The sequence below is a fragment of the Myxine glutinosa genome, chromosome 2, assembly GCF_964187855.1.
Source record: "Myxine glutinosa chromosome 2, kmMyxGlut1.1, whole genome shotgun sequence".
NCBI lineage: Eukaryota > Metazoa > Chordata > Myxini > Myxiniformes > Myxinidae > Myxine > Myxine glutinosa.
This window is the reverse complement of record NC_136262.1, coordinates 18,060,228-18,081,162: the sequence shown is the minus strand read 5'-3', so window position 1 is coordinate 18,081,162 and position 20,935 is coordinate 18,060,228. Positions and strand designations below refer to the sequence as shown.

At 44.8% G+C, this 20,935-nt stretch overlaps 1 protein-coding gene across 1 annotated transcript in view; it reads right to left on the bottom strand.

Annotated features, from left to right (window-relative positions):
* Positions 1–2,829: 2,829 nt before the first annotated feature.
* Positions 2,830–20,935, bottom strand: part of LOC137421999 (uncharacterized) — a 45,025-nt gene continuing 26,919 nt past the window's right edge. The window contains exons 6-10 of the mRNA XM_068108649.2: positions 14,084–14,195; positions 13,778–13,879; positions 13,340–13,571; positions 9,540–9,656; positions 2,830–4,263 (exon numbers count right to left, since the gene is read on the bottom strand). Of these exons, the coding sequence (XP_067964750.2) occupies positions 4,100–4,263; positions 9,540–9,656; positions 13,340–13,571; positions 13,778–13,879; positions 14,084–14,195 (727 nt within the window). The 3' untranslated portion in view covers positions 2,830–4,099. The remainder of the gene's footprint in view (positions 4,264–9,539; positions 9,657–13,339; positions 13,572–13,777; positions 13,880–14,083; positions 14,196–20,935) is intronic.

Genomic DNA, 20,935 nt, shown 5'->3' with positions numbered 1-20,935 from the left:
GATCTTCATTTCAACAATATTGACAGATAAAGATGATATAATATAACAAATATCATGAAACATTTACATTTTGTAGTCCATTGTATAATTTAAATAAACATAAATGCAAATTTCGCATGTGGAAAAAGTAAGTACACCCTTGGCTCTAATAGGTGGTATTGCCCCCTTTGGCAGAAACAACCTCAAGTAGGCGTTTCTTATAACTGTCTACCAGTCTCTGACATCGACTGGGAGAAATTTTTGCCCACTCCTCCATGCAGAATTCTTTCAGCTGTGCGATGTTTGAGGGGTTTCTTGCATGCACAGCTCGTTTCAAACCCCCCCCCCCCCCCCCCCCCCCCCCACAACATCTAGATGGGATTTAGATCCGGGCTTTGACTTGGCCATTCCAGAACCCTCCATTTCTTTCTTTTCAGCCATTCCTTGGTGGATTTCCTGGTATGTTTAGGGTCATTGTCATGTTGCAAGGTCCACCTTCGGTTGAGTTTCAACTTTCCGACAGATGGCCTCACATTATCCTCAAGCATCCTCTGGTACAATGAAGAATTCATAGTGGATTCTATGATGGTGAGCTGCCCAGGCCCTGATGCAGCAAAGCTGCCCCAAACCATAATATTTCCACCAGCATGCTTTACAGTTGGTATCAGGTTCTTGTGGTCAAATGCTGTCTTTGGTTTTCGCCAAACATGTCTTCTGGTACTGTGGCCAAATAGCTCTACCTTTGACTAATCTGTCCAGAGCACATTGTTCCAGAAGTGCTGGTCTTTGCCGAGGTATTCATTGGTAAACTTTAGTTTTGCCCTGATGTTCTTTCTGGACAGCAAAGGTTTCCTCCTGGCACATCTCCCATGTAGATCAAATTTGTGCAGCCTCTTTCTAATGGTAGACTCGTGCACTTTGACATCAACAGTGGCAAGAGCTACCTGTAGGTCCCGTGATGACAATCTGGGGTTCTTGGAGACTTCTTTCACCATCTTGCAGTCTGCTCTTGGGCTGAACTTGCTGGGCGGCCTGGCCTGAACAAGTTGGCAGTTGGTTGGAATCTTCTCCACTTGTAGATGATCTTCCGGACAGTCGAATGATTGATTTCAAATTGTTTGGAGATCTTTTTAAATCCCTTCCCAGACTCGTAGGCATCTATAACCTTCTTTCTGAAGGCCTCAGAGAGCTCTTTTGATCTAGGCATGGTGACGCCACACACTTCAACAACAAAGAGCAAACCAAACGAAATGTCTGAGGTTTAAATAAGACAGGTTCCTCCAAGATCCTCTCCAACGATGTTCTAATCATTTGCACCTGAGCTGGTGCACCTGATTCTAAATTTTAGGTATTTGAAGTCGTGATAAATGTTGGGGTGTACTTACTTTTTCCACATGCGAAATTTGCATTTATGTTTATTTAAATTATACAATGGACTACAAAATGTAAATGTTTCCTGATATTTGTTGTATTATATCACCTTTATCTGTCAATATTGTTGAAATGAAGATCAAATAGCTAGCTGTATGTTGAAAAAGTCAAAACTTTACATGGGGTGTACTTACTTTTTCACGTGACTGTATATCACGTGACAGATATATTCCTCATACCACCCAAAAAGGCAGGGTACCTCGACCAAGAGTATCAGCTCCTTGTTGCAGTAGAATAAATCAATTGCATGTGCATCTCCAGCAGCCAATTTAGCCAGCAGCTTTGTGTTTTTGAGCTCAGTTGTCCAAGATCTGACTTTTTGTCAAGGTTCATGGTTGAAGCTTTATGCAGTGGTTCTTCGCCTTTGTCACAGAAAAAGCAGGATGTACATTCTGTTGTCACAGAGAATCATTGACTGGAACGGGTCTTAACGGGACTGTTTCAGATGCTATCTCTGATTTAAGCTTCTGTGCTCTCTGCAACTACAGGTTGCTCTAATCTTTAAGTGAATGTATCCTGAGCTCCAGCCTCTGAGTGGATGTATCCTGCTCCTTTTCAGCCCACAAGTGGCAAGGCCAGAGGCACTCGCCCCTGCCCTAAAAGGTGTAGTGTAAATGACTTATGGCGTCTTTAAGCAAAGGGTAGGCTAGCACAGGCAACAAGCACATTACAAATTTTTGCCCAAACCTACAGCAGGCATTGCATCTGTGGTACAACTGTAGACCTTCATCATGCTCCACTCATTTAAACTCATGGGTTGGCTGGATGGCCAAGAGGTACACACACTCACCTCTTAGCTGTAGAGCATTGTTTCAAATCCCGACTCAGCTGTCACCCTGGTGTTTCGCAGGCAGGGTGGTTCGTCAATGTGTGTGCCGTCCCTCGAATGGACGCTAAACGGGCTTTCCATCTGCCGGCATAAGTTTGTGGATGTTAAAGATCCTTTGCGAAGAGTCGGCGAGGTAACTCTGAACAAATTCCCAAAATTCCTGCCTTAACCAGCAGAATGCACTGCACCAGTGACGTCACTATCCTTGACGGGGCAGTGTTGGTGAACGTTCTGAAACCAGTTGCTGCCAAAACCTTTGATGATTATGCGCTGAAAGTATTCTTGCCACACATACAAGGTCACTTGCAAAGGGCCTGTCGTGTGGATATAGTCTGGGACCAGTACCATGACAACAGCCTGAAATCTCAAGCCAGGGACAAACGTGGGAAAGGCATTTGAAGGAGAGTTGACGGATCCACTGTTCTTCCAGGATATTGGCAGCAGTTCCTGAGAATTGATGCAAACAAAACAGAACTGTTTGCCTTCTTGACAAAACACATGCTCCACAGCCATGCCCTAAGCCAATGACGCATTCTGCTTCAAACAAAGATTGCCATTTTAATCCCAGAACCCGAGAGAACTGCAACAAAAACCGAAATGGAGAAAATTTATTTCATCAACCAGTATGAAAGATCAATCTGAAGAAATATAATAAAAATTACACACGTCTGCATTTCCCCCCCAAAAAACCCCCCCCAAAAAAACAAAAAAAACCTTTTCATCCTCCAAAAAAAAAAAATTCATTCAAATCTACAAACTACCTCTTGACATTGCCTCATGGAATGTGGAGTAAAGTATAAAACAGGATATGATCAGTTTTTACAATACTATCAATCAATTTCTTGTATAATGCTTTTCATTTTGAAACCTCAAACGTCTTTCAAAATTAATAGTAAGAGGCAAGAAAAGTAAAAATTGAGAAAGTGCAAATGTTAAAAGTTGAGTCAGTTCCACAGTTGAAGAGCAAAGCTGAATAATGTTAAATTGCCAAAAGTGAAGAAGGGGATGAAGAGAAGAAACAGCTAAACCTGCAAACAGTTGTAGCAAACTGAGCATGACAGCAATGCATGCACCAAAGGTTCAGTAATTCTTAAATTTAAATATAAGTGCATTTTGGAAATATGAAGAGAAGGAAAGAGATTTACAGGTTTTTGGTGTACAGGTTTTGAAGCTGCTTCAGCGGCACTGATGCTCTATGAAGAGTATGGTACATCAGAGAGAGAGAGAGAGAGAGAGAGAGAGAGAGATCATGTGATTGCTGAGATTGGGGGTGATGCAGATGTGACTTTATACAAATCTAAGGTGCAAGGGTGGGGGATTGGTGGGGAAAGGAAGGAATGCCATCGATGTATGTGATGACATTGGAAAAAAAATACATCTAATCTTAATTATTGTCTCAATTAAAATTAAAAAAAATACAGAAAAAGAATTTGAATGATTTTGCAAAATTAACTTAAGTCTGGAATAATGATTGACCAAGTGAGGGCTGATGTGATGTGATCCCTCAGTACGGCAACACTATGAAAACGCACTCTTCAGGAAGATATGACAGAACCGGGACAAACCATCAAATTGGACTGTAATACAAGTTCGTGGAAAATAATTAAAATAACCCAGGAGCCTTGAATCCAAATGCCTCTTCTCCAAAGGAAGAAAAAGAAATATACAACAAACAAATGACATCCATGTAAACTTTGGGATGGCAACACCAGCATTACTTAAGATGTGATGAAACAGTTTTATTTTTCATTGATCAGAAGGTAAGCCACATTTTCATGATGAGAATAAGACGTAAGGAATTTAAAAATGGAGTGTAATTTTTGCTAAAAACAAACAAACTGATTAATGAAGTATTGTGGATCAGAATGCAGGAGGCTTGCGTATTACAAGGCTGACTGGTCCCTCCGGAACGGCTCTGAGCAGGCGCCAGGCTTGGAATCGAGTCAGACCTTGCAAATCCCTGTTCCCCAAGGTCAATAGTTCATCACCCACTGATATACACCCACTCTGTTCTGCCGCTCCACCTGAAAAAAAAATGACAGTTTTGCCAAACGGAAAATGAAAAATTAAACGAGTGTTTCCAATATATTGTTGCATTTGTGGGAGTTTGGGGGTCAATTATCAGAGTTAAGCTATAGACTCCCATCCCCCACATCCGGGATGGCGTACGCCCATCTTCACAGAGTCAGGGCCACGACAGAGTTAGAGAGAAAGAAAGACAGAGACACGAGGGAAAGGGCCGGTCCAAGGGAACCGATCGGCACTCTAACCATGACCGCAGTGCTCTGACAAATCCGGGCAGCAGGGAGGAATGGGGAAGATTTGGCCCCCGACTTGAGTTGGGGGGTACGACAACTGCGAAGGGGTGTCCCCGATAGTTGTGGGAGAGTGTTGTAATTTGTTGTGGTAAGAAAGGTTTACGGATGTCTTGGCATGCGTTTCCTATTCAGAACCAGGTGGGGGTCAGGTCAGTGGGATGCCTTGAAAGTTTTACTGTCCACACCGCGGTGACACACCTGCTCATTTCTCCTCTCGCCTCACATGCTGCTGAAGAGGAAGAACCTCAGGCCTTTTAATATGGCTGTACCTGATTGGCAGCGAGTGAGGTGACGCACAATTGGACGATGCAGATCAGCATCCACAGCACCAATTAGTTCAGGGTTGGTACCGCTGATGGGGTTGTGACCTTGCGGCGCTGATGCCATGCATGGGGTGGCCAGTGAATGGTGAATTGGGCTGATGTGGACGCCTCAGAGGTAGAGGGTGTGGATACGAGAGTGATCTCTCAATGCTGCTGCAGTTGGAGAAGAACAGAGTCAGTGAGAGACAATCTCGGGGAGGATTCCGATCTGTGCTGAGCTTGAGCTATATCTAATTAAATGAGCTGTTGTTGCTGGTGTTGACCTCAAACCTTTCCTGCCTACGATCTTCAATCTCACTAAATTATAAATGTGCTTATTGTGTGTGTAATCCCTTAGGCCAGTGCGCATATCTGCCTGCCACCCTTCCTGTGCAAACCATTTCTGAGTACTGTATTCCTGGATGGTAAATTATCTAACAGGGGGATAAAACCTACAACTGCTCCCAGTGCTTTGTGCTAAGTTCAGCCTTAAGCCGGCCATCTTTAAATTGAACGACCTCGGTGTGTGCGATTCCCACCAGGCGTCGTTTGCGATTTTGGTACACGACAACATCTTCCATTTGAGAGTCTCACATATGAAATTCACAATTTCATGCAAGTAAAGTTGAGAATTGAGTTATCAACTCAACCCATACCTGCCAATACGGAACTTTTGAAATGACGTACGAATGCTAAATGAGGTCTTTTGCGCATGCGCTGTGTGTGTTTGTTTACATTCAGTTCTGCTCGCCAGGAACTTTGAACCTGCCATTCCTAGTGTGAAGTCCGTGAATCAAATAGTCTTTTAAACACAATTTTCAGCATTTAGATGATAGATTGGCAAATTCAGAATGGTTATCCATAATTGCTCCCTTACTGAATGCAAATTGGACATATCAATGCATGAAAGGAGTCAAATTCGTACCATTTCCAGTGAATACAATTAATTAGCCAGCGGCAGCTGTGGTTATAACACATAATACACAAACGGATGCTTCTCCTTTCACCAAGAGATGCAAAATTCCAGTATTATTTATCTTGTGGCCCCGGAACCAAGCAAGAAAGATATACAGCACTTGTAACGACACCCAGTCCACACAAATCCCACTCCCACCCCACCCCCCCCCCCCCTTTCCTTCCCATGATTAATCATAAATATCGTCATTTTAAAACTTACCCTGTGCATCGACAATCCCCAGATATGACCTTCCCATCGGTGTTAAGATGCAACCCTTTACAAACACTCAGCATTTCATGGGCACACATCATCGGCAGTTTTCTACAATACGGGCTGCAAGGTATCAACTTTTTGGACGAGTTGATCAGGAAGTTCTCAAATTATTTTGTTGTGCAGAGGGACACCCATTTTCTGCAGGTACGTTTCCAAGTATTTCCGGCTTTTTAAAAAGTTTTTTTTTCTGTCATTCCATGCTACAATCCCCATCTGGCAGGCATGAAATACGTCCAAGCCACACTGATGAACTTCGTTCCGATTAGTTTCTACGCATGCGCACCAAGCAATCTGGGGCGGATTATGTCATTTCAATAGTGCCGCATTATCTTGCATTATGTGGAATAATTCCAGATCTTATAGTTATATTGTGCAAATAGGGTTAAAATCCTGTAAAACACTGCTTCTATCTTTATCATTCCAGCGTGCATAATTTACGTCAATGTTTCACCATAAATGAATACTGATCACAGTCCATGTGTTCAGCACAGAAAATTGATAAAAGAAAACAATTAGCTTCACTTATATTTTGTTTACGAGTCGAAAAAGCAAATTAGGGCAAATGCTTCACATGTACGGTAGTTTAGTGCCAACTCGTGTTAGTGAACAGCAAGAGAGATGTTCGTGCCATTTCAATTTCCAAACTATAAATTGATTGTGCCATTTCAACAAAATAGCTTCGGATCTCAAGCTCCTGAGTTCAAGCCCCAGACATTCCCAAATAACACCAGCGGAGTTGACTCAACCTGTATCCTTTTGAGGTCAGCAACATGAGTACCAGCTTGCTTGGAAAAGTGAGTCGAGTATCCCGTGTTAGAACGGTGGCCCATCCACGATTGTGCCCCCTATCCAATGAAACTGCCTCGTCAGCCTTGTGCTCGACAGCGGGAGGAGTATCATTCATATCCTCCACACTCAGGGCACCAAATACAAACAACAACAACATGCATTTTAAAGGCCATTTTCCCTGCTAGAGCGGGGGTTAGCCTTGCGGTCCCCATGACAATCTTCTCCATTTTGCCCTATTTTCTGCATCTCTCCTTGTTAACCCCCTTGCCCGCATTTCTTCTTCCACCATCTTTAGCCAAGTCTTTCTCGGTCTTCCCCGTCTTCTACTTCCTTCTACATTCATTTCCATCACTCTTCTCAACCAGTCACTTTCATCCTTCCTCAACACATGACCAAACCATCTCAACCTGTTCCTCTTCACAGCATCAATCACAGGCTCTATTCCCATCATCTTTCGCAATTTATCATTTGTCTTCCTCTCTCTCAACGATACTCCGCACATCCGTCGAACCATTCGCATTTCCACCCTTTCCAACCTTCGTTGCTGCTCTACGTTCATTACCCATGTCTCGCTCCCATAAATCATAACACTTCTCACACATGCAGCATACACCTTTCCCTTCAGCTTCAACGACACTCCCCTCATCATCAGCACGCCACTCAATTCCCGAAACTTCTTCCATGCAAATCTCACTCGAGCAACCGTTGCCGAGTCTGATCCACCTTCTCCATTCAGCATGTCTCCGAGGTAGCAAAATGTTTTCACACCTTCCAGCTTCACGCCATCTCCAAGATCCAACTCAACATTTCCTCCATCTGCAGCTCCCTCTGTGCACACCTTACATTTGAATGTAGCTGCCACACTGGTTAATGACCCTCTCAGAATGACTCAGGGCACCAAATGTGAATGGCATTTCCAGGCTAGCTTATAGAGGGACAATATTTGGAAACATGTCACGAGATGAACAGCACCATAAAAACGCTGAAGCAACTGAACATCCAACACCAGAAAATGTCCCTTCAGGCATGTAAAAAAAAGCCACCATTTGGTAAGTAAAGTATTTAATTTGGGATCAATTCTTATCAAATACTACTCTGTACCTGCTATACTAGTCCCGTTAAAAAGCAGGGGTGAGCTTTTCCCAGCGGTGGTTTCAGGACGTGTTGGACATTGAAGAGCTACAGTCGTGGCCAAAAGTATTGGCACCCTTGCACTTTTTTCAAATAATGAACCATTTCTTCCAGAAAATTGTTGAAATAAAAAAATATTTTGGCATCCACATAAGATGAACAAGATAAGAACACCTTCCCTACAGTCAAACATGGAGGAGGTTCAGTGATGCTTCGGGGTTGCTGTGCTGCCTCTGGCACTGGGTGCCTTGATTGTGTGCATGGCATCATGAAATCAGGAGATTACCAAGGAATTTTAGAGCGCAATGTTCAACCCAGTGTCAGAAAGTTGGGTCTCCTTCGAAGGTCATGGGTCTTGCAGCAGGACAATGCCCCCAAACACACTTCAAATAGCACCCATGAATGGTTCAAGACAAAACCCTGGATTGTTCTGAAGTGTCCAGCAATGAGTCCAGATATAAATCCCATTGAACACCTGTGAGGAGATCTGAAAACAGCAGTTGGGAGAAGGCACCCTTCAAATCTAGTAGAACTGGAGCAGTTTGCACAAGAAGAGTGGGACAACCTGCCAGTAGAGAGGTGTAGGAAGCTCATTCATGGCTATAGGAAGAGCTTGACTGCAGTTATTTTGTCCAAAGGTCGTGCTACCAAATATTAAGTCGAGGATGTCAATAATTTTGTCAATGACATTTCTTTTTATTTTCTGATTTAAAAAGATACATTAAGTTCTAAATAAAAAACAAAGGTTCTGTAATATTAAGAGTGAAATAAAGAATTGTGGAGACCAAACACTTATGTCAATTTCAACTTATTCTTTGAGAAAATTGTGAGTTATTTGCAAAAACTGCAAGGGTGCCAACATTTTTGGCCACAACTGTGTGGAGTTATTGGCCTCATGGTGGTTACCTTTTGCCTGCGGGTCGGCTGCAGCACTGACTGACCCCACATCGTAATGTACACTTTATAGCGGCATTTGATGGCCTCAAAATGGATGTCAAGGCCTACTTGTGGTAGCTTATCACCTTGACCAGATTCTGAAGTTAATACACCCAAAATTTGGGGCTTTTAGTCGCTACCTACAGTTTGACCATGAAAGAATAACGTACGATTTGCACAAACACAAACACTTGAAATATATATATATATATATATATATATATATATATATATATATATATATTAGTGTGGTAAAATCAAAATAAATGATTTTGTTCCTTGGTGTCATTAACACACATTTGAAGGCAAAATACAAAGGCACTTACACCTTCTTTCAGGTTTGCAACTACTATAACATACCTCTTCGCAACGTGTGATGAAATTTGGGAACGTGATGACATTTATCCACCCTGGGCGATAAATGTACCCCACTTGCTATCAATAAATCTATCCACATCCTGGATGAAAAATCCCTCTTCCTAATCTACCCACCTGGATGGTATGAAGAATGAGTCATGCTCGTGAAGGATAGGGTCCATCTGCATCAATAAACAGGTAAAACATTGGATAGCTTACCAAGACACAAAACTTACCTTTGAACAGATGGTGTATCGTGAGTGGCGTATCTCCAAGCACACTGTCTCTTCCGCCATTAATGCTGAATCCAAGGCCTGACGTCCCAGCTGGTAAGGACACAGTTACTAATGGCCCTGTAAATGCAGATCATGCTTTCAGTCTATCTGCGTATTACATATGAAAGGTGAGGGTGAGGTGAAAAATCCCATCCTGAACAATGCAGCGATTAAGCTCAGTCCATTGCATGAAACATCGGGGCAATACCCCTGGTGCTCACCTGGTAGAATAAACAGTATACTGCACCGATGAAGGGTATTTTAAACCAATTTCGATGGTTGCTAGAAGACAGGGCAGCATGTAGAATCATACTAACATAATCATAAGACTTTAAACAAACAAACAAAAAAATACATATTTCGGGGGGCAACCCCCTCTCCCCCAACCCCATATACCTCCTACGACCCCAATTTTTATAATGCCTTGGACAAACATTGGTACATCATGGGTTATTAAGGTGGTGGTGAAGTTTCATCGAAATTGTGTGTGTAGTTTCTGAGAAGAAAGCAAATACCTATTTTTTTTACATTTTTAAACAGCCGCTTTTCCTTAAACAGCAACAACTTTTTTTTAACCTTAAACAGCAATGACCTTTTTAAACAGTCGCTACTGCTGTTCAACACTAAACTGAAAGAAATTTAGAGGGATCCCGACACTCTTGAGGCATTCTAATTCCATGCTTATCGCGTCCACCACAGCCGAACGGACCTATATCTACTGTAATCTATATACCCCAGAGAGGATAATAACATGACCCTTCCTGCCACATCCATGGGAAGTGGTTGTACTAGTTGTTAAAAACAGTTGAAAATCCTTTGATTCTTGGTCTTTTACCTTGAAAACCAGCAACACTTTGGTCATCCAGCTGCTCAACATCACGAGAAGGAAAGTTTTTTTTATATATCGGCCATATCGACACCATCATCGGAGAATGATGACAAACTCAAAATGCCAGATATCGGCTAATACGATGTTTCGGTTGATTACTAGGTCCTGTTGTCATATCGTTGGAACTGCTACATCAAATCTCCAGGTCCAGCTTTTTTTTATGTTGAAGGGTCCAGTCATGGACTATGTAGTCCTCTTCGAGGGCAGGCCGTAAATAAAAGAGCTGCATTGATAGAAAAGTGAATAAATAGAGAAAAAGTGCTTCTTCTTATTCTAATACCCTGGAAAGGTGGGCTTTTAAAACCGACATTGTTTTTTTTTGGTTTTTTTTCTATACTGAATCGAGGCTCGTGAAAGAGCTGACAACCACGAGGGAAAGACAGTACAGGGGGACCACGAGGGAAAGACAAAGACAGCACATGGGGACCGTGAGGGAAAGACAGTACAGGGGGACCACGAGGGAAAGACAGTACAGGGGGACCACGAGGGAAAGACAAAGACAGCACATGGGGACCGCGAGGGAAAGACAGTACAGGGGGACCACGAGGGAAAGACAAAGACAGCACATGGGGGCCGCGAGGGAAAGACAAAGACAGCACATGGGGACCACAAGGGAAAGACAAAGACAGCACATGGGGACCGCGAGGGAAAGACAAAGAACATTACATTTTGTTCCAAGTAAATCGATTATTACCTTTTCAACAGTACCATTTTTATTGGTCTACGATAGAAGGAACCCTTTAGTTAGAGTAAAACGTGATGGTCGCACGGATGGATGGACAGACAGACACACACTTCTCCTTTTAGTTGTAGAAGATTTGCAGGGGATGAATTATAAATCACAACAGGTAGTATTAACACTGTGCAAGAATTTAGTGATGCCTCATCTATAATATTCTGTGTCCCTTCAGTATCTCAGGATGGACATAGCTGCTACAGAAAAGGATTCAGCACAGAGTGACTAGATTAATTCCGAGGTGCACTAGACTGAGTTACAATTCCAAGGTTTTTTTGTCCCTGGTGCTCGAACGTCATATGATGATGTCCGCACGCACTCCAATCAAAGAGTCCCATCACATCGCTCCATGGCCACCACCAATCATCACCTCTCGGGGTGGGGCCTCACGGCCCTAGTGATGACTCGTCTGGTGGTGTCAGTGGTAGTGTTCGAATGTTTGAATCCGGTCAGCGGTTACGTTATATAATTTAGGTGCGGAATGCATGGCTGGTGCTGCATGTGTCATAAGGAACAAAGGGAAAACTACAGAGGCAATTTACATACAGGGAATTATTCCTTATACCATAACTAATTAGCATAGCTCCACCCCTGTCATGGAGACAAATATACAACCTTACGTGACATCCGGCCTGACTTAAGTAGATGAAGGTGGCTACACGACATACAGAGCACACTACCCTGTACAATCCTACCTGGCCTAAGGTATTCCATTGCCTACCCCCCATAAACGTAACAGTATTAAGGAAGGTGTCTTTCACTTCGAGAGTAGTTAATTCAGAGAGTAGCTAATTTTCATCCTCATTATGCTTGAAGGGAAGTGATTTTATCAATTAACAAGAACGTCACTTGGGAGTGCGCACACCTCAGCCAGGCTCAACAGTTTATGTTTTGTACCCTACTGATAGGTCGGATCTGGATTCGGACCTTAATTAAAATCGAATCGCTTGTTCTTGTCGCCTAAACAACTCATCCACTACGTTTTGTCATAATCCGTCCATAACTTTTTAAAATATCATGTTATATAATTATTGTTTTTGGTCGTATCACTCAATGGTGAAGAATCACTTAAAAACTTTTTTTTAAATTCACGTGTGCAGATCCGTATTAGAATCTTCACCAAAATCAAATCTTTTCTTCCCCGTTACAAACTCAACCTGCCCACCAAGTTTTGTCATCCGTCCATAACTGTATGAGACATTGTGCTATATAATCGGACTTATCCGATAGCCCTATCACTTAATGGTGAAGAATCACTTCAAACAATTATCTGATCCGGATTTGAATCTTCATCAAAAATGAATCAGTTCTTCCTTGTCACACACCAGACCTATCCACCAAGTTTCGTCTGAATTCATCCAAAACTTTGAGACATCATGCTATGTATCTTTTCTGGCCCCATTTCTCAATGGTGACAAATCACATTAAAAATTCTAGTATCCAGATCTGGATTTGGATCTTCCCCAAGATGTAATTATTTCATCCTTGTCATATACCAAACCTCTCCCCTAAAATTGTCCTAATCCATCCACAACCTTTTGAGATATTCCTTTTTCTTCTTCTTCTTCTTTAATGGCCACTATTATCCTACCTTGTGGGGTTGACTGGGAGGAAGCTTGGCCCAAGTATTCAGGAACTGGCTGGCCAAGCCTGAGATTCACCTAGTTAAGGCAGGAAGTTAGAATTTCGCCATTATGCCGGCGACACTCGCCTACCCTTTGCGAAGGACACCATGGGATCTTTAACGTCCACCAACACATGCTGGCAGACGGGACTCCCAGTTTAACGTCCATCCGAGGGACGGCACACACATTCATGAATCACCATGCCTGTGGAACTCTGAACTGACAGTTTATAGCTGGGTCGGGATTCAAATGTAAGCGGGACAGCTTAGAGGCGAGTGTGTGTACGTCCAGGCCAGCCTGTCAGAACTTTTTGAGATATTTTGTTCACAAAGAGACAAACAAACAGACAGACAGGGGTGAAAACTTAGCGGAAGTAATCAAAGCTAAGATAGACCTGCTTACTTCCACTTTTGGAAAAAGCAACTTAAACCCCTAAAGTAAGGAGAGCTGAGTAAATATCATGTATATAATAATTAACATTTTCACACTATTATGTTGTTCTTTAACTCACCTGTGCCTGCACACTTGCTCCATTTTTCACTTGCTGGTTCTATCACCTTTTGCTCATGATCTTTTGCTAAGACAAGCAGAGCATGTGGACTTGTCCTCGCTTTGTGCAAACTTCTCAGAGCAGAGCTGTGTGATACAGCCCACAGCCATTGACCATTCATCCACAACAACCTTTGACCATGGTGGATGGAGCCCTCCCTCTCAGCCACACCTCCAGGAAACACTCGATGAACCTTGGCAAGGCACATTGGACAGGGAAGTTGTAATGCTCGATAAACAACTGTTAACTATTGTTAATGCATTAACACCATACAGGAATTGTGGCGTGCGCAAATAGTTCTGGTGTTGTCGGGTCTTGCTAAATTAAAACCTCATTGCCGTAGATGCCAGCAGGAGATAGGTAACCAGCAGAGGAGAGATTGAAAAGCTTGTAACTCACTGTAACATAAGGCATTTCCATGTCTGAACCACCAGTAATGCTGAACCCGAGGTCCATTCCCTCCTCCTTCTTCAGCACTACAAAGCATGATTCCCAGAAAGCCTGGAAGTGAAACATCAAATGAACAATCCTCAGTGAAGTTACCTCAATATATATTAAGCATTTTAATTCGCTTATGAAAAGAAGATGTTCAAGCTTTCACCAAACTATGGCAGGACTACAACAAAAGATTTACGGCCTGAACAATGCTCAGCAGCAAGAAAACTGGTGTAGAGGTCCATAAATATCAGGCTTCCTCATCATTACCTCGTGCACTTGAAGCTGCTCCAAAAGACTCGTTAGGTCACATTCTGGCAGAAGGTTTGCCAACCGTGCTCGGGGTCCCTTTCCCGCAGCGTATGAAGAGAGCTCCTCCAAACTGAAAGGACATGCAGAGTCAAATGAAAATAATAGGGTCCAATAGGGGTTAATAATAGGGGAAAAACAAAACGTGAAAAATAATTATACAAACTTAAGTAAATTCAAGTTAAAACTTAAGTATTACAAAATACAAAAACATCGCTTTGTCAAGTCGTTATAGTACTGTCATGTGACCAGCGTGAGGTACGGGAGTTAAGCCCACATGTTATATATAGGATGGCAAAAAAGGGGCTTAATGAAACCAAGTCCCTGAAGCAGAAATCATATCCAATCACAGACCATGAAGCAGCCCCAATGGCCAATTCATTAGTTACATGGTAAACTCGAACGACACTCAGTAGAGAGCATACCTCCACCTGGTTGGCCATATCACTCAATGGTGAAGAATCACTTAAACAATTCTACGAGCCGGATCCGGATCTTCACCAAAATTGAATCGAGTCTTCCTTGTCAGACACCCGACCTGTGCAACAAGTTTCTGCATCCGGACATCAACCAAAATCGAATCGGCTTGTTGGTCTCATCGACCCAACTCATCCACCAAGTTTTCTCACAATCCTTCCACAACTTTTTGAAGTAGCATGCTGTAGGCCAATATCGTTTTCGGCCCCATCGCTCAATGGTGAATGAATCAGTAAAAATTCTGGTATCTGGATCCACATCTTCACGAAAATCGAATCAATGCGTCGTCACGCACGCAAATGGCAAAATGCTCATCGACCCTTCCTGTTCAGGCTGGAGTTCCCCAAGGCAGTGTTCTGGGCCCTGTGCTTTTTCTGGTCTTTATCAATGATCTCTCCGACTCTCTGGAAAATCCTCTCTATCTCTTTGCTGATGACTCCACTCTCTGCCGCTCCATTCCTCTTCCTTCAGATCGGCAGTCTGCTGCCTCCTCACTCTCTGAAGACCTGGACAAAATCACAGACTGGTCAAACAAATGGAACATGTCTTTCAATCCTGATAAATCTCACACACTTACGATGTCTCTCCGAAAAGATCGACTGGACAACCCTCCCATCCACTTTCTGAACAATCCTCTCCAAGAAGTTCTGTCACTCAAGCTTTTGGGTCTCACGATCTGCCATGATCTTTCTTGGGAAAACCACATTTCCAAGCTGGCCTCCAAAGCCAGTCACCCCCTGGGCATCCTCCGTCATGCGAAGTCCTTCCTCGGCACACCTGAGCTCCTCACCACATACAAGGCTTTCATCCGCAGCTCAATGGAGTACTGTTCTCCCCTATGGGCCGGTGCTCCTGCCTCACACCTAGCTCGGCTTCACGCTGTTGAAACCAAAGCTTTCAGAATCATTGGAATCTCCCGTGATGAAGCTATCTCCGAGGGCCTTTCACTCACTCACCGCAGGCAGGTAGGTGGTCTTTCTGTCTTCTACCGACTCCTCTCCGGCCTTGCTCACCCAGCTCTCTCTGTGCTCTGTCCCCCAAATATTCCTACAGGTCGCACAAGATCTGCCAGCAACCCTCTGATGGTTAAACTGCCGAAATCTCGGCTCTCCGCTCACCTTCACTCTTTCATTCCTCTTTTCTCCCGCCTCTGGAACAAACTCCCACACTCCCTACAATCCCACTCCTCCCTCCAGGTCTTTAAAACAGCTGTTCACCACCATCTCTTATCTTTCCCCATCCAAAACCTTGATCTTTTCTACCCCCACTAATTCACCCCAGATCCACCTTGTTTGAAATTCCAACTCTTTCCTGGAAGTCCTGGCAATGTCCATATGTTTTATACCTCTCCCACCCCCTCCCCCCTTCCCATGCCCACCCCCCCCCAAAAGCCCTCTCCCTCCCACAGATCTCTCGATGTCCCTGCTCTCAGATGTTGTGTTTGTGTTCCTCCCCCTCTCGCCCCATCTTGTCTACCGCTCCCCATGTTATACGTTTTATGTGTCGGTTTGTCTTTCTGTGTGATTAATGTTAGCTCTTTCACGAGCCTCGATCTTGTATACAAAAAAAAACAAAAAAAAAAACTGTCCACCAAATTTCGTCCGAATCCATCCATAACCGTTTGAGATATCCTGCTGACAGACAGAAAAACAGACAAACAAACAAACACCTTGGGTGTCGGAGGCAACAGGGCAAACTACAAAGTCAGCAAAGTCTAAAATAAATCCTCAATAAACAACTGACACACAAAATAGGCCATAATTCAATCTAGGTATCAAACATTGTATATCGAATTCATAGCAAGATTACAAGCGTCCTCGTCGCTGAAGAGGACGCAGGCGTCACATGCTCGCCGCTTCTTCGACCGGGCCACTGTCTGTGGCTTGCTTTTTTGGTGGTCGTGCGGATTTTTTGGCCATTGAGTCTGCCCTCCGCATAGTCCCGGCTCTGCTCCCTGCTTCGCCTACCCGGCTGCTTCGCCTGCTCGCTGTTTCCTCGGGCACGCTCTCGTGGGTTGTGTCCTTCGCAGCGGTGTGGCGGCGGTTTTCCCACCGTGATCTTGATTTGTAGCGGCGGCGGTTGATTGCCGCTGCATTTCCCGCTTTGCCGTGATCAACCTTGGCCTCGTGATCGTCTCTTTGCTCCTGTCTGCCCTCTGCTTGGTCCCGACTCTGCTCCTGGCTTCACCTACCTGGCTCCTTCGTCTCCTTCGTTGCCTTGGGCCTGCTCCCGTGGGTTGGGACCATTGTTTCACCTCCTCAACCTTGGCCCCGTCTCGTCTCTCCGCTCCTGCCTGGCATGGCTCTGTGGTACTCCGCCGCAAGGCTCCTTCTGCTCAATACCCGCTCCACCCCATCATGCATCTCTGCCATCAAATCAAATGGACTCCTCCAACGACCCAGGTACATTCACCGTGGCTCCGGTCGTAAGTTTGTATATGTACAATCAGGTCACTCCATCCCCGTCCTCTGGTCGGCTCAGCGCACTCCCACTCTTCGTCCCAGCGCACCTCGTCACGGCAACGCACAAAATCGCACCTCCTGCCTACGAACCCTGGCTAAATCACCTGAATTCATCCCTGCTGTTCAAAACAACATCAAGCTCACCCTGTTCAACACCCGGTCCCTCAACAACAAATGCCTCATCCTGAACGAATACATCCTGGATAACAAACTGGACTTTCTCTGTCTCACCAAAACCTGGCAACAACCTCTGGACTACTACACACTCAACCTCACCACACCCAATGGATATTCCTACATCAATAAACCACGCTCGGAGGGCCGAGGTGGTGGAATTGCCGTTATCCACCGTCAAGACATCAGGACCAGCCTCATCCCCATCGCCTCATCCTTTGAACACCTGACTTTTAAACTCTCTGGTCGCACGCAGTCAGTCATGGCTGTCGTCTACCGCCCTCCCAAACCACACCCATTATTCCTGTCTGACTTCTCCTACTTTCTGACCCAGCTATGTTCCCTCTCCCCCTCAATGATTTCAATATCCACATGGACTCCACTGACTCCACAATAACCACTGACTTCACTGATTTACTCACCTGCTTTAACCTCACTCAACATGTCAACTTTCCTACGCATATCCGTGGTCACATCTTGGACCTTGTCTGCTCACCTACCTACAAGGACCACCTACAACACCACAAAGATGCCCTCTCCCACGCCCGCTCCGCCTACTACTCTCAAATTATCCACTCTGGCTCCGGAAACCCAAAAGCACTCTTCTCGACAATAAACAAACTCCTCCGCCCCCTGGACACCACCACCCAGTCATTCACAGTAGACAACTGCATCTCCTTCCTTTCTTTCTTCCAACGCAAAATTGACAACATCTACAACAGCTTGACCACCGCCGCACCCGCTCCCCCTCCAACCACCCGCCCCCCCTTATCGTGCCTTCTCCTGTCTCAATTCTCCCCGGTCTCCCCTACTGACCTCTCTGAACTCCTCATAGGAATGAAAACTGCCACCTGCACTCTTGACCCCATCCCCTCCAGCTTTGTCAAGGCCTCCCTCCCTGCTCTCTCTCCACTTATCATTGCAACAATAAACTCCTCCCTGCTCTCTCTCCACTTATCATTGCAACAATAAACTCCTCCCTGTCTACAGGCATCGTCCCACCATTCCTCAAAATTGCTGCTGTTACCCCCATTCTGAAAAAACCTGGACTCAACCCTGACACCCTAAATAACTTCAGACCCATCTCCAACCTACCCTTTCTGTCAAAAGTTTTGGAATGCGCTGTAGCCGCTCAACTCAAACATCACCTCTCTGCCAATAACCTGTATGAAACATTCCAATCCGGATTCCGCTCCAACCACAGTACTGAAACTGCTCTCCTCAAAATCACCAACGACCTTCTCCTCTCCTCTGACGCTGGCAACCTCAACATTCTCGTCCTCCTCGACCTCAGCGCTGCCTTTGACACCATCGATCACACCATCCTCCTCACCCGACTTGAATCCACCTTTAACGTTACCGGCACTGCCCTCTCTTGGATTAAATCATACCTCTCTGACAGACGCCAGTTCATCTCCATCAATAACTGCAAATCCCCCACTGCTCTCCTCCCCCAAGGTGTCCCCCAAGGTTCAGTTCTTGGCCCCCTCCTCTTCATCCTTTACCTGTCCCCCCTTGGTCACTTAATCCGCCGTCATGGTCTCCAATTCCACTGCTTCGCCGATGACATCCAGCTTTTCATCTCCACCAAGTCAGTGTCCGCCGACACCCACTCTATCCTGACAAACTGCATCTCTGAAATAAAATCCTGGCTTCAAATCAACTTCCTTAAACTTAACTGTGATAAATCTGAAATAATCATCATTGGCCCAAAAACGCTCACAAAATCCACCCATAACTTTGCCCTCAACATCGACGGTATCCCAGTATCCACCTCCCCTCTCATCCGGAATCTTGGCGTCATCTTTGACCAAACCCTCTCCTTCGACAAATACACTAAACAGATCACAAAGACAGCCTTCTTTCACCTGAAAAACATTGCCCGTCTCCGCTCATCCCTCTCCTCCACGGCTGCAGAAACCCTCATCCACGCCTTCATCACCTCCCGTCTGCAATAGCCTCCTCTATGGTTCACCCTCAGCAATCACCAATAAACTCCAATACATTCAGAACTCCGCTGCCCGTCTACTCACCCATTCCCGGACCCGTGACCACATCACCCCCATCCTTTACAAGCTTCACTGGCTCCCCATCTCCCAGAGAATCCAGTACAAAATCCTCCTCTTGACCTACAAAGCCCTCCATAACCTGGCCCCATCCTACCTGGCTGACCTCCTCTCCAGACACACTCCCACCCGCAACCTCCTCTCTGCTGGTACCAACCTCCTGACCCCCCCCCCATCCGGACCAAATTCAGATCCTGGGGGGACAGGGCCTTCTCCATCGCTGCTCCCACCCTCTGGAACTCACTATCTCACACCATCAGAGACTCCTCCTCACTCACCACATTCAAAACATCACTAAAGACCCACCTGTTCAGCACTGCATTCAACATTCAACCCACAGCATTTAACCCCTGACTATCACTTCTCCTTCTCCCTCCTTTTGCTTTAAATATTTCCCTATTGATTCTTGTCTTTTTGCAATTGTTGTTTTCATGTTTTGTTATGCATTATGTTTTGCACTCTGTCAAAGCGCCTTTGGGCTTCATGAAAAGCGCTATACAAAATAAATGAATTATTATTATTACAAGTAATGCGTGCAATAGCTGACTGTCATTTCCTACATGGTCACATTGCCACTTTCTGTTCGCCCGTCATTGGCCATTAATGTCACCTTGGTTGAGCCTGCAGATTACCGGTGTCAAACCCAATAAACATTGTGGAATGGTACTTGAGGCTTCATTTGTGCAAGATGGTGCTCCACCGGAAGTGCACCAGTTAGATTAATGCTCAAATAACTGCTCACATACATCCGTATTATACTAGATATTGCTAGTTGTGATTGAAGGAGCAGAACCCCATTTATAATGGTGTGGCCTTATCCAAGCATCCCTAAAATTCCACGCTTCAACACGTGGCTGGAAATTGGATGTCAATGGGATATAAAATGTTTACTGCATGCCAGGGTAGACGTATCGGCTTCAGCAAGGTTGTGGACTACAAACCAAATGCCTGCACCTGAAAGCCAGAAGGATATTTTTAACTTGTAATATCTTGTTTACCCTGGTTGCAATATCCTCATAAATGGTGGAATGGGTGCCAAAATAGGATGGACGTGTGGAAAGCGCCCTCTATTGGTCACAACTCATGCAGAAACTGCTGATAAATCCTCAATAAACTGATTAAATCAATGATAAACTGATAAAATGATAAAAATAAAAATTTAAGCTGATAAAATCCTCATCTGGCCCACAGTAGCTCCTCCTTCCATCCTCCTCCACCCCCCCCCCCCTCTTTGACTTCCTGCCATTTCTTTGTGTTTTTACCTGTACCGTTTTCCTTTTCAGGGTTTGGTGGTGTTATCGTGGTATTTGTTCCCTGGGATTTCTAGCTCCGTAGCGCAACTATGCCTTTGACAGTGGAGCAGAAGACAAAAGTGGTGGCTCTGTGGTATGAACAGTGGCATCGACAACCACAACATTTTCTGGGGGGCAGACCCACCTGAGTTCACTGAGAGGTACCTGAAAGGGCCTAAGGTCACATGCTTCTGTGCCTTCAATGCGAGATGGGAAATGCTAGGGCCTTACCGGTTTGAGAAAGACAACAGCAGGACGGTGACGATCGACGGTGAGCGCGACCGGGCCGTGCTCCAGAAGTTCCATAATGATCTAGCCCAAAAGGTCACCCCAAACCAGCTC